The sequence below is a fragment of the Sceloporus occidentalis genome, unplaced genomic scaffold, assembly GCF_023333645.1.
Source record: "Sceloporus occidentalis isolate IW3139 unplaced genomic scaffold, rSceOcc1.0.p SCAF_1, whole genome shotgun sequence".
In the NCBI taxonomy this organism is placed as follows: Eukaryota; Metazoa; Chordata; class Lepidosauria; order Squamata; family Phrynosomatidae; genus Sceloporus; species Sceloporus occidentalis.
In genome coordinates, this window is record NW_028316981.1 from 22844525 (window position 1) to 22857503 (window position 12979).

Consider the following 12979-nt stretch of genomic DNA (forward strand, 5'->3'; position numbering starts at 1 on the left):
CATATGTCACTAACAGGAAGCAAGTCACTCCTTTTCCCTCTGAATGTGTACTTCTATCCAGAAATTCTGCTGATAGGTTTGTGAACTCCTTTAGGATTCTGGTACATATGACCTTTGTAAAGTATGTACTTTCATGTATGTAATATTTCCTGGCTTGCAAACCAGAGTGAGTTAGAATTTCCACTTGCAGTGAGGAAGCAGACTTTGTTGGTTGTTCTCAAGATCTCCAGAGTGATTAACTTTTTAGAAAAGTTCCTATCTGTTTAAGTACTTTCTGCTCTAATAAATACCAGGTTGTCTCCTGCGTTCCTTTTGGAAGCTTGATAACTCTGGTGCATGTGACTTTCCACATAATATATGAAACACCAAACATTCCATGTAATACACACGAAACCAGACTTTATTATGTTGTTTTTTTCGCCTGAGATCTCAAAAGTTGATCTTCTTTTTAAAAAGTCAGTTCCTGCATGGCAGAATGGGGTTGGACTGGATGGCCCTTGTGGCCTCTTCCAACTCTACGATTCTATGATTCTATGATTCTAAGTCATTTATATTTTCTTCGACACATGCATTCTGTACATATATACCAGTTTTTCTCTTGCTTTCTTTCTGGATACTAGTGGCTCTGATATCAATGGGGTGGTGAATCGGTTCTGCCTTTAGACTTCATTTTAAGGAGTTAGCCAAGGGGCTTGGCCTTATCTCCCAAACAGGAAATGGCCCGGTGAATGGCTGGAAAAATGCACAACTAAAAAAGATTAGAGTCATGAAAAAATACGGTCGCCCGTTCGCCGGGCAGACCGTTTTGCCGATGGGGCGGCAAAGAACTACAAGCCCCAGAGTGCTCTGGGGCTTGCCCCGGCTCCCTATTGGTGCGCGGGGCAGAAGGGGCGGCCCTTCCGCCCCGCGACGCTCTGGGAGCCGGGCTCGGTGGTTGGAGCTCCCGGTCCTCCAGGGCAGCCCATTGGCTGGGCTGCCTTGGAGGAGGAGCTCCGTTCCACACGTTGGAGGGGTGGGGCTTAGGCCTATTTAAGGCTGCGTTGTTGGCCCCGTCCCTCAGTTGGCGCTTGGCTCTGCACGGTGCAGAGCCAAGGGAGGAAGGAAGCAAGACCGGGAAACTTCCCCCACCCACCCACCGCTATCTTGTGGGTTTTTAGTCACAACTTTGGGCGGCAGCATAGGCCAGGATCTGCACGGTGTGGTACCAGGGATAGGGAGCTCTGGTTTGGGAGTCACAAGGTACCCGGGGGCGAATAGGGCAGGCGTATGGCCATTGCGGGGGCCATACGTGGGAGCGCCTCCCGGTGACTAGGGGCTTAGTGAATATGTGAACGCATGACATGGTTTGCGGTCAAGGTTGTGTTCCTTAGCCCCTAGGTCATCCCATGCGCCTGGTGGGTGCCAGGTTTTGGATAATCAGACAACATCGGATTGTTTGATTTCGCAGATCCTGACCTCATGCTTTGTGCCAACCCTTACCAATTGCTTGCTAATAAAGTTGTGGCCTTTCTTCCAATATGTTGTTGTGTGGTTATTTGCTGGAGCCTCTGAGGCAAGAAGTGTAAACACACCAAACATCATAGCCCCCCCCCCCCCAAATGAAGAGAAATGCACAAATAACCAGTATACAGTTGCCCCTCCTTTTTCGTGGGGGATCCATTCCAGACCCCCTCGCGAAAACAGAGTTTCACTTATATTCAAGCCCCATTGGCTTGAATATAGGCACAAGTGCAAAGGGGGGATGCCATGGGCATGTGCCCCATTCATTCCCCCTCCCTTCATTCTCCCTCCGTTAATCCCTCGTGCATAAGCAAGAGACACAAGTCCAAAGACTGCGAGAATGGAGGGAAGACTGTATAATAGAATATATGCAATATATGTTCAAACTAGTAGTGCAAATATAATGTATAGAGATTATGGACTTCTAATATCTGTCCATTTTGACAATGTAACTCTTCTAAATTTATAATAAACATGAAACTATTACATATAAGGCTGAAATGGTAATTCGCTGGCATCCCATGTTATGGAAAACTCCCTAGAAAAAACTACAAAAACATGTATTAGATCTGGAAAACATATTCACGGTCATGGGTTGTTATAATTTGAAGTACAAACTTTCTTGAGACTTCTGCGCAAAAATTGCATGTACAAAAATGGCACATGCCATTCTTGCACAAAAAACAGAATTATCTACAGAGAAAATAATACAGAAAGATGTATACAGAACGATGATGTTTTATGTTGTATCCACAAAATGACTATATTTAGATTTTATGTTGAATAAATTCTAAACTGCAGCTGTACATTGTTTGTTCAGAGATGTAGCATGCACCTTTATTTTGTGCGCTTTTTGCAGACAGTTGTGCATTTTCCTGTGACTACATCACTAGCGTAGGTTTTTACTGCAAAGCTGAGCAGTCTCTCAAACCCCTGCACAGTTCTGGAAAAATATTTAGTATATGTTGTACTGGGAACAGAAAGAAGTTCCCCCAAACTTTCAACATTCTGTTTTTCTTGAGGAGTCATGAATTTGGAAATTCACCTTCAGTTGGGAAACCTGAATTTCCATTCCCTCCATAACAGGGGCTCCCTGAGTGATTCCCAAAGAGAAGCTAGGTTGATAGCATTGTAATGAGTCCAACAGATGGAAGCAACTGAAGGGCATTGAAATACAAATTCTTACTTGTAGAATGTTAGATTGAGGATATGAGGGCACAACAGTCTCTTCCCAGCAAAGCAGAAGCAGATGGAGAGTATTGCAATAACTCCAACCAACAGATGACAGCAGAAGGACTTCTGGAGCTCCTTTCAGTTTCCATTCTACAGACCAATAGGACAGACAGAAATAATGCAGTTTGACATGGTTTTAGCTGCCATGACTCTATCTTACGCAATCCTTGGGTTTTGTAGTTTGTTGTGGCATCAGAGCTCTCTGAAAGAGGTGGCTGGATATCCCACAGAACTACAAGTTCCAGAATTCCATAGCATTGAGCACTGGCATCACAAGGGGGGTGCAAAGGGTGCAGACCACACCAGGTGACACCCTAAGGGTAGTGACACTGCTGACCCTCAAGTATCTGTCTCTTGGCAGAAATGGGCCGTGGCATTTGCCTGTATCTGTTTTAAATGCTGAACATATGGTGTGAGTGGGGTGAGGCTAAGTGGGATGAGAAAAGAGAGGCCCCAGTTTTTTTTCTTAAAAATCAAATTTCAAAATTTCAATTTTTTAATTTAAAAATATTTTTAAATTACTATTTTTAAATGTCACATTTTACCAGATTTTCACATGAACCTCATGAAATTATGGATACTGTATATACTCATGTATAACTCTAGAAATTTAGGTCAAGAAATTGACCCCAAAAACCTGAGTCAACTTATCCATGGGTCAATGTAAGTACTGTATCTTAACTCTTATATAAAAGAAGGAACCATCCCCTGGTGAAAAGCAAGAGTATAATCTGTCCTAGAAGCACCGTCCCCCTCTACTTTCTCATCCATCCAGCCTTAAGAGTAAGCCCAGAGAGTTATGTCTGCTGGAATTTTGTAAGTTCTTTGACATTGTTTTGCTTTGCTTCATCTTTTAAAATCCTTTGTTAGATGCCCCTAAATTTTATCTTCGACTTATCCATGGGTCATAGCAAAATCCATAATTTTGGCCCCAAAACTTGCCCTCGATTTATACATGAGATTGACTTATAGTCGAGTATATTTAAACTCTTTTCTTCTGTGCATATGATATTGTAATTTAAAGTAATAATTTTAATTTTGCTAGTTGTTTCTGTCACAACTATTACCATTACGTTCAAGAATACATGGGAATTACCATTTATGGGTAATGCTGATGGGTAATGTTGATACAAAAAACATGACTAAGGATTCAGTATGGTGTGGTTTGGGAGGAGGTCAAAGGGGAGGTGACATCTTGAGTTACTGCACTGTGTGACGCCAACCCTAGTGATGCCACTGATGAGTGCAATATTTCGCCAGGGCAGGTTAGCCCTCAGACACAACCCAGTAGTGATTTCATTCTAAGAAGATGTCCTAATTTATCTGTCATCCATTACTGGAAGGGAAAGTATTAAGGTGACAAAACCAGTTTGCTTGGATTCTGCGTGTCATTTCTTTGGCTCTCAGGAGCATTGGCTCTCTATAAAAAGTGAGGGCTCATCTGCACCCTTTAACAGCCCTGTAAACATGGACCGCTTCAGTAAGTGTTTTCTTTTCCTCTGAGATTTAAGTGATATGGCTTAGAATGCAGAACTGTTTGTCACTTGGCAGCGTGATGGTTGGCTTCCATGCTAGTGGAGTGATGAATCTCCACTAGATGTTGGTCTCAGCTATAAAGCAGTTTATCAATGTGTCAAACCTATTCTGGGGATGAGGCTTAGCACTTTGGATAGTGCTTTTAAAGTTCAGGCAAAAGGTGTAGCCACACTGCTGAATTAAAGCAGTTTGATAGCACTTTAACTGCTGTGGCTGTATCCTACAGAATCCTGGAGTTTGTAATTTGATGATGCACCAGACATCTTTGACAGACCTGGCTGAATATGTTACCAAACTACAAGTCCCAGGATTCTGTAGGATAGAGTCAAGGCACTTAAAGTGGTGCCAAACTGCTTTAATTCTGCAGTGTGCAAACACCCATAAACTTGGGGAGATTCAGCTCCCCACAAACAAGAAAGCCACAAGCTGCCTCTTGAAAGACTAGAACTGAAGTCAAGGATTCAGCTGTATCACAAGGTGTCTAAGGTGTTTTGGACTTAGAAACCCTTGTGCTATTCATGAAACTGTTTCTAAAAGCATTCTGAAAAAAATGTTTTAATGGCCTTTATTTTTAAACTAGTTTTTGCTGTTTTAACTTATGTTTTAATATTAATATGATTACAGTGGGCCCTTGGTATCCACTGGGGTTTGGTTCCAAGACCATCCATCCGTGGATACCAAAATCCGTGGGTGCAATGGCATAGTAAAATAGTGTTCTTTAAATAAAATGACAAAATCAAGGCTTGCTTTTGGGGATTTAGATATTTTTAAATTATTATCAAGCCAAGGAGCCCTGGTGGGCAGTGGTTAAATGCCTGTATTGCAGCCACTCATTCAAAACCATAAGGTTGTGAGTTTAAGACCAGCAAAAAGGCTCAAGGTTGACTGAGGCTTGCATTCTTCTGAGGTAGCTAAAATGAGTATCCAGATTGTTGGGGGCAAATTAGCTTATAGTTGCGGTATATAAATGAAGCTTGTTTGTTTGTTTGTATGGATGTGTGAATCTGTGGATAAAAAAATCCATGGATATGGAGGGCTGGTTATAATTATATATTAACTTTTGTAATTAAAGCTTTACTTTTATCTTTTAAAATTATTGTAAGACACCATGAATTCCATTATGGGAGAAAGGTGGGATGGAAACCCCATAAACAAAACAAACAAACAAATAAATAAAGCAGATTGGAAGTAGTACCTGTTGGTTCAGAATGGAGCTCATAGAATTTTAACTTGTGAACATGACTGGAATCCTCCTGGTGATATACACACGTGTAACTCGGGATTATGCACACACATGTTTTGGATGCTGTGCAAGGTGTAATTCACAAGCCACTTGCACAGCATCCAAAACATTTTCCCCACAGTAGCTATCTAACACTTTGGGGTGCTGCTAGAGCTATTTCAACTGCATCTGTACTGTAAAAATAATGCAGTTTGATACCACTTAAACTGCCATGGCTCAATGCTATGGAATTCTGGGGTGTATAGTTTTGTGAGCTATTTAACCTTCTCTGTCAGGGAGCTCTGGTGCCACAACAAACTATACTGTAAATCTCAGGATTCCATAGCGTAGCAGTAAAAGTGGTGCCACACTGCATTATTTCTGCAGTGCAGATGCAGCCTTAGAGGCCAAGGGAGAGAAGAGGTGGCCAAGGAGTGTGGACTGCCCTCCCAGATGGAAAGTGACCTCATTTTATTCCTCTGGAAATTCTGCCTTTCTGGAGGGGAGAAGATACAGAGACATGCTTGTAGAGCATTATACATCTGAAGAAGGAATCTGGTCCATATTGCATCAGGTCCAAATGCCTGCAAGTCTGATTTTGTGTCCTGTGTAAAGTGCTGCTGCATTTACTCATTCAAAATACCAATAAGGAATGAGAAAACTGAACAGAGAATGGGACAAAATAACTGGAATTATGAATTGAAGCACTCATATTGCAAATTTTTGTTGCAGTGGCCACTTATATTCTGTTATCAACATTTTGAAACTTTTGGAAGTTTCTGATATAGGAAGGCAAGGAGAACAGCACACAAGGGATGCTGAAATGGCTGGAAAATCATGGAGCTGGGAAAACCCATTCATCCCTATTTTTCTTGTATTTCTAGTATTACTTTCGCTTTTACTGGTCATGGCTGAACTGATCTCTGGAAATGGCATTGATGACCTGGAAAAGTGTTTCGAAGATCCTGAATACGAAAAATGGCTGGGTATTGCTAAACATGGACTAGGAAAGACCCTGAAGATGAAGACAGTCGTGATTGTTGGGGCAGGAATAAGTGGACTCACTGCTGCCAGATTGCTAAAAGATGCGGGATATCAGGTAATGGCTGCTTCAGGGAAGCAACTGGCCTTTATTCAGACTGAGCAATGACCCTAACTACTGGAGATCTGATCCAAGTCCCACTGGTTACTTAACAAGAGGTTTCTCTGGCATAAGGACCTTTTCCAATTTTGCCCAAGAAAGTACCTAATAGGAAATATTTCACATTCCTTGTGTAATAGCTTTTCCCTGGCCATACAACAGCAGAGACTTATGAGACTTGAGCCAGAATCCCACTGGTGCACTGTGATGACGTTAAAATAGTACATTTAAAAGTCAGACGGGGTGAACTTCTTTGCTAATAAATTCCCCACCAAAACCTGCATTTCAAGGAATGCACCCCCTGCAACATGACCATCGCCATGTTTCTGGAGAATGGGATGATTGGTGGAGATACAGTCAGCTATTTTCCTGCCACATGTACATCTCCCAATGCAGGATTCCAGCACTACAAAACATCTGGAATCTGCCAGAGGCTCGTTCAAACTATGCGATTATAGCACCATGATTCCACTTTAACTGCGATGGCAACATCCTCTGGAATCCTGGGGTTTGTAGTTCAATGAGTCACTTGACCTCTCTGGCTGAGAATTCCATCTTTCATCTATACTGCTATAAGATGGAATCCTGGCAGTTAAAGTGGAATCATAATGTCATAATTCTGTAGTGTGAAAGGGCCTAGGTTGATTTCCCTTGATATAGATCATAGAACATTAGAGGGAAAGAGAAACTGAATGGACTAAGCAATCATTCATCCATGTGGTTTTTTTCTAGGTTGTGATTCTGGAAGCCAGTCACCGTGTGGGAGGGAGAATAATGACACACCGAGAAGAGGATTGGTATATGGATATGGGGCCTATGCGTTTACCCAAAGCCCACAGGTAGGAATGCCATAAAGAACCCTTCAGTCCCAGTTATCTGCCACACTGTACCTCTTGCACAGAATTTGAGTAAGTTTGCACTGCACCAAATCTTTTAGAATAAAACCCCTATTTCTTTAAGAAGTCATGGCTATGCTGGCTTGGGAGGCCAGGAGTTATAATCTTAAAAGGTAATTTTTACTGCTCCAGGTCTTTGAGTACCAGTTGCTGGGAACCAGAGTAGGAGTGAGCTGCTGCGTCTTGCTCTTCCGTTTCCCAGAAGCATCTCTTTGGCCACCATGGGAAACAGAATACTGGATTTTGGTTGGATCCAGCATGGCTCCTCTTATATTCTTCCTAATGAGTAAATTAAGAAACAATTTGTTGTTATTTTCCCCATTTTAGAATTGTCCGTGAATACATAAGCAAATTCAATCTCAGTCTAAATCGCTTCAGTCAAGTTGATGAGAACGCCTGGTATTTAATTAGAAATGCCAGGCAAAGAGTGGCAGATGTCCATGAAAACCCTGGAATCTTTGGGTACCAAGTTAATTCCAATGAACAAAGGAAATCTGCTGACCAACTTTTTCAGGAGACACTAGACAAGGTATGTGTGGGTGTATGTACACAAACATGTAATGTGAGGAAACTAAACAAGTCTTGAAAATCAGTATGCAAAGGGACCTTGTAGCACCTGAGCAAAAGAAGTTGGTAGTAGCATAAGCTCTACTAAAAACCCACGCAACGAGGTGCTACAAGATCCCTTTGTATGCTGATTGTGATAATGTGCATGTTTCATTTTGAAATCACCACTTAAGAGAAAAAGAGCTAAAGTCAACCTTTCGCATTTGTGGCTCTTTTGCAGATTTGATTATTCACGGATTTCATTAAATGTTCTCTCTGGGATTCTCTAGGTCCTGCAGCATGACCCTGTTGGAGGTTGACCATAGAGTCACACTAGAAGATCTAGAGATTCCTGGAGAAAACACTTCTCTAGGCATTCGCAGGTCCTCCAGCATAATTTTCTGCTCAGCTTCTGGCAGATGTGTGCTGGAGGACCTAGAGATACCTAGAGAGGTGTTTTCTCAGGTTAAAAATAATAGTGTTTTTTAAATTACAATTTGTCCACTTTCGCACCCCTAACCCCAGCAAATGTGAAAATGTACATATAATTCAGTGTCCCAAATACTAAAAGCAGCATCCCTTTCCCCTCTTCCCCATTATAACATGTTGCAATGGAAGCACCTCAAGCTGGATGGGGTGGTTGCCTTCAGCTACCAGCCACATTATTTCATTTAGCTTCATTCATTCTTTTTTGCTTTTCCAATTCCCATTTTATTCTATCAATCACCTTCTTTAGAATGAGCAACATCCTTGGCAAATATTGTGATATTTAGTGTAATTATCTAGGCTTTTCAGCAGTCTTTCTAATTTTTTTCCCCCTGATTCAATTTTTGTGAGGATTGTGTCCTTCTTACCCATCTTTCTGGTTCTTTCTGCACAGGTTACAAAAAACTGTACACTTCTGAAAGAGAAATATGACTCATTTTCTACTAAGGTAAAGCATATGTCTTCACTCATTCTTCAGTCACAGAAACTGTGGTAATTAAGGGAAAATCCTGTATTTCAGCTCTTATTTAAAAAATGGTTCTCAACTCCTCAAGCAATAGCAAAAACAATAAAATATAAATAGTATATATAATAATTAGTATATTCATATCACTAAAAAAAGCAATACTAAAAGCATGTTTAAAAATCCCCATCATCATTTAAAATATATAAATCCTTTAAAATATTACTAACCTGGACAAATAGAAAGGTCTGAGGCCCAAACTAGATATCATGTTAAATGTGACTTTAACTCTTATTCATAATTGTTAAAAATACAAAATGCATCTACTTGAGTGGGCATGACCATCAACAGAACCAGAGAAATCTTGGAGAGGCAGGATCTGGTGAAGACATTTTGCTATCTGGATGCAAAGGACAAGATAATATCCACCTCAGTCCATCTAGAAAAGCTGATTGGACTGGGGTCTGAACCTTACATCAACACTGGCAATAGAGAAGGCAGCAGCAGGCAATCTAGGGGCACAGCTCCACTGTAGAAATAACGCTTTAAGTGCTATAGCAATTTGCCTTGCTGTCCCATCATCTGCTGCCTAAAGAGACCACTTTTCATTGCCTAATGGTAGACTTGGTCCTCTGGAAAGAGAAGCTAACCCTTTATTACCCTTTATTCCTTAGTCCCAAGGGAAACTAGTCTGAAGCTTCCAAATTTGCATTTGGAAGACACATTCTCCCATTAGATCAATGTAAAGTTTGTTGTTGTTATTGTTGTTGTTATTGTTATTGTTGTTGTTGTTTTGTGTGCCTTCAAGTCATTTCTGACTTTTGGCAACCTGAAGGAGCCCCTATCCTGGTGTATTCTTGGCAAGATTTGTTCAGAGGAGGTTTTCCATTGCCTTCCCCTGAGGCTGAGAGCATGGTCACTCAGTGGGTTTCATAGCCGAGCAGAGAATTGAACCCTGGTCTCCAGAATCGTAGTCCAATACTTTATAATGAACTAAATTGTTTTCCTTTTTAAAGAAAGACTTGTACAATTCTTTTCCAACCCACTCCCCATTTTCTCTTTTCTCATACATTAGGAATACTTAATTAAGGAAGGAAATTTGAGCAAAGAAGCAGTTGACATGATTGGTGACCTCCTGAATGAAGACTCTGGGTTTCACCTGTCATTTCTTAACACCATCATGGATTATCTTGCCTACTCTAAAGACAGGTAAAGGTGGTCTGGATGACAGTATGTGAGAAAGAAATGAACGTTTCATTATGAATTTGACTTTTAAAATTCTGTCCACTGGCCATGCTAGTTGGGGGATTTAAAGAGTAGTAGCCCACCAAAGAAACTATTTTCAAGTTCTGGTTCTTTCTAACAAAAAGCTGGTTATAAAATAATTAAAATACGGTGTCTTGGATTCCGAGGTGGTCTCCCATTAACAGAAAGGTGCCTCTTGGAGAAGGCCATAGCAGAGAAAGTATAGGAAGATAATTGTTGCCCCTGGAGATCCCCAGCACCACCAATGCTTAGCCTATTTCATGGGGTCATCTAACTATGCATAACAGGGTCAGATCATACAAAGGGCTAGAAGGGGGAAATGGAGTGAAGTTGCTATGCCCCGCTTCCTCCAGGAGGAAAATTCTGTGCTGAGTTCTAAACCAGTAAAATTTATGAAACTTCAGGCTTGCAGGGCCAAAAAATTACCCCCAAGGGGCCTCCTGTGGTCCAAGGGCTGCACAGATCAGATAAAGGGGGCCCATTCTGGGGACAATTGGGGTGTAAGGAGAGTGACATTTCCACCTGCCAACTTGTGATGTTGTGGCAACCAGAAGCAGAATTCCATCACAACTCCTCATTGCAGTGAGCAGATTGATTGTGTATTCTTTGACAACAGCCACCACTTGTCTGAAGGTGTTGAAAAGACCACCCTTTCCCACCCACTTAGAATTTATAGTTTCTCATATTTTGTATGGTGTGGATAACTGAATTAGGATCATTTCCCTCCCATGAATCTGCAGTATGATAAGCTATATCATTTTTGACTGGAAATGAATTCATGTCTGGTCATCACTTTCAGGATTGTTGGGGTGAATTCTGGAAATTTATTTTTAAAGGAAATCCATTGTGCCTAAAGCCTTCATGATAATTGACTTTTCTCTGATGTTTTTTCTCTTGTAAAATAGGTATCGGAAAGATTGGGGGGGGGGGGGGGCACAGATTCTCTAGCCCATTTTATATACATTATATACGTGACTATAAGTCAACTTCATGAATAAGTCAAGGGCAGGTTTTGGGACCAAAATTATGGATTTTGATATGACCTATGGATAAGTCAAGGATAAAACTTAGGGGCATCTAACAAACAACGTAAAGGACAAAGCAAAGGAAAGCAATGCCAAAGAACTTACAAAATTACAACAGGCATAACTGTTTGTGCTCATACTAAAGGCTGGCTGGATGACAAAATAGAGGGGGTTCAGTGACTCCAGGGCACTCTTGCCTTTCACCAGAGGATGGTTCCTTTTTTAAAAAAAATGAGAGTTAAAGTACAGTACCTGCATTGACCCACGGATAAGTCAACTCAGGGTTTTTTGGATCAATTTTTGACCTAAATTTCTAGACTTATACATGAGTATAAACAGTAGCCTCATTTACAGGTTGGTTGGCTAAATAGCTGTAAGCATTCCCCAAACATTGACCAGCACTTCTCAAACACTGTTGTGTTAATGTATCCTTTTATATTTGTGTGAAATCACACTTTCCTTTCTTCTACTTCCAACTTTCAGTTTTGAAGAAATTTCAGGTGGATTTGATCAGCTTCCTCAACGATTCTTTGACGAAATGCCTGGGATTGTCCATTTTAATTCTACAGTGGAGAAGATACATCGCCTAGGCGAGAAACTGAGAGTGTTTTACAGCTGGCCACCCAAATCTGTACCTTCATCCATAATTGCTGACTATGTTCTCATCACAGCTACCGCCAAAGCCACACAGCGCATCAAATTTGTGCCACCTCTTTCAGTTTCCAAGGCTCGAGCTCTTCGGTCCTTGAATTATGCAAGTGCTACAAAAATTGCCCTGGTTTGCAGGGAGAAATTTTGGGAGGAAGATGGGATTCGAGGTGGTAAAACAATCACAGATCGTCCAACTCGAACAATTTACTACCCAAATCATGACTTCCCCAGTGGGATAGGGATACTTCTGGCTTCCTACACTTGGAATGGTGATGCTGATTTGTATATTCCACTCAGTGAGCAAAAATGTATTGAGATAGTGATGGATGACCTAGCAGAAATCCACCAGGTATCCAAACAATACCTCCAGTCTGTCTGTGACAAACACATAATACAGAGGTGGGCCCTGGACCAATATTCGGGAGGAGCATTCACTGCCCTCACACCATACCAGTTTGCCCACTATGCTAATGCATTGTCCCAGAATGAAGGGAGGATCTACTTTGCAGGAGAACACACAGCTCATCCTCATGCTTGGATAGATGGTGCGATGAAATCAGCTATAAAGGCCGTCAGTGATATCCACCACAGGTGAAGTTTTGCTTCAGAGAGCAGAGATTCAGAGCAGGGAAAGATAATCTGGCTCTGAAAAGAGTCCGGTGACTAGTTAGGAAGCACATAATGCTGCAGCTTTCTTGAAGGTGGAGGTGAAGATCTACTCAGTAGGCTGGAAGAAAAAATTGCCAGAGGTTACCTGCAAACAAATGAACAAAAGTAAAGAAGGAGCTCCTTCAGACAGGACAAATGTCTCAGGTTGCGGTACTTGCTGCTGCCATTCTTGGGTTTGTTTGTTTTTTATGTATCCAAGCAATATTTCTGTTGTCCCAGACTATTTTCTGGCAGTCCCCAGCATGAGCTGCAATATTGTAAGCCTATCCTCAAGTGGGGGTCATTTTAATTCCGAGACATATAGAAACAATATGTTCCCTTCTCTTCCCCTCCTTTCCTCAAAAA

At 41.4% G+C, this 12979-nt stretch overlaps 1 protein-coding gene across 1 annotated transcript; it reads left to right on the plus strand.

Moving 5' to 3' along the window:
• Positions 1–6398: 6398 nt before the first annotated feature.
• LOC149321168 (L-amino-acid oxidase-like) lies at positions 6399–12560 on the plus strand. Its single transcript, XM_089509099.1, has 6 exons — positions 6399–6590; positions 7365–7471; positions 7856–8057; positions 8955–9008; positions 10099–10232; positions 11798–12560. The coding sequence occupies exons 1-6, from the start codon at positions 6399–6401 to the stop codon at positions 12558–12560; spliced, it is 1452 nt and encodes a 483-aa protein (XP_089365225.1).
• Positions 12561–12979: the final 419 nt, after the last annotated feature.

What these genes read in the sequence shown, in the direction of transcription:
- LOC149321168 (XM_089509099.1), top strand. Translation starts at nt 6,399, where the DNA reads ATGGCTGAACTGATCTCTGGAAATGGCATTGATGACCTGGAAAAGTGT. An exon ending in TAAAAGATGCGGGATATCAG is followed by an intron (nt 6,591 to 7,364) that starts GTAATGGCTGCT and finishes GTTTTTTTCTAG; the next exon opens with GTTGTGATTCTGGAAGCCAG. An exon ending in ATGACTCATTTTCTACTAAG is followed by an intron (nt 9,009 to 10,098) that starts GTAAAGCATATG and finishes CTCATACATTAG; the next exon opens with GAATACTTAATTAAGGAAGG.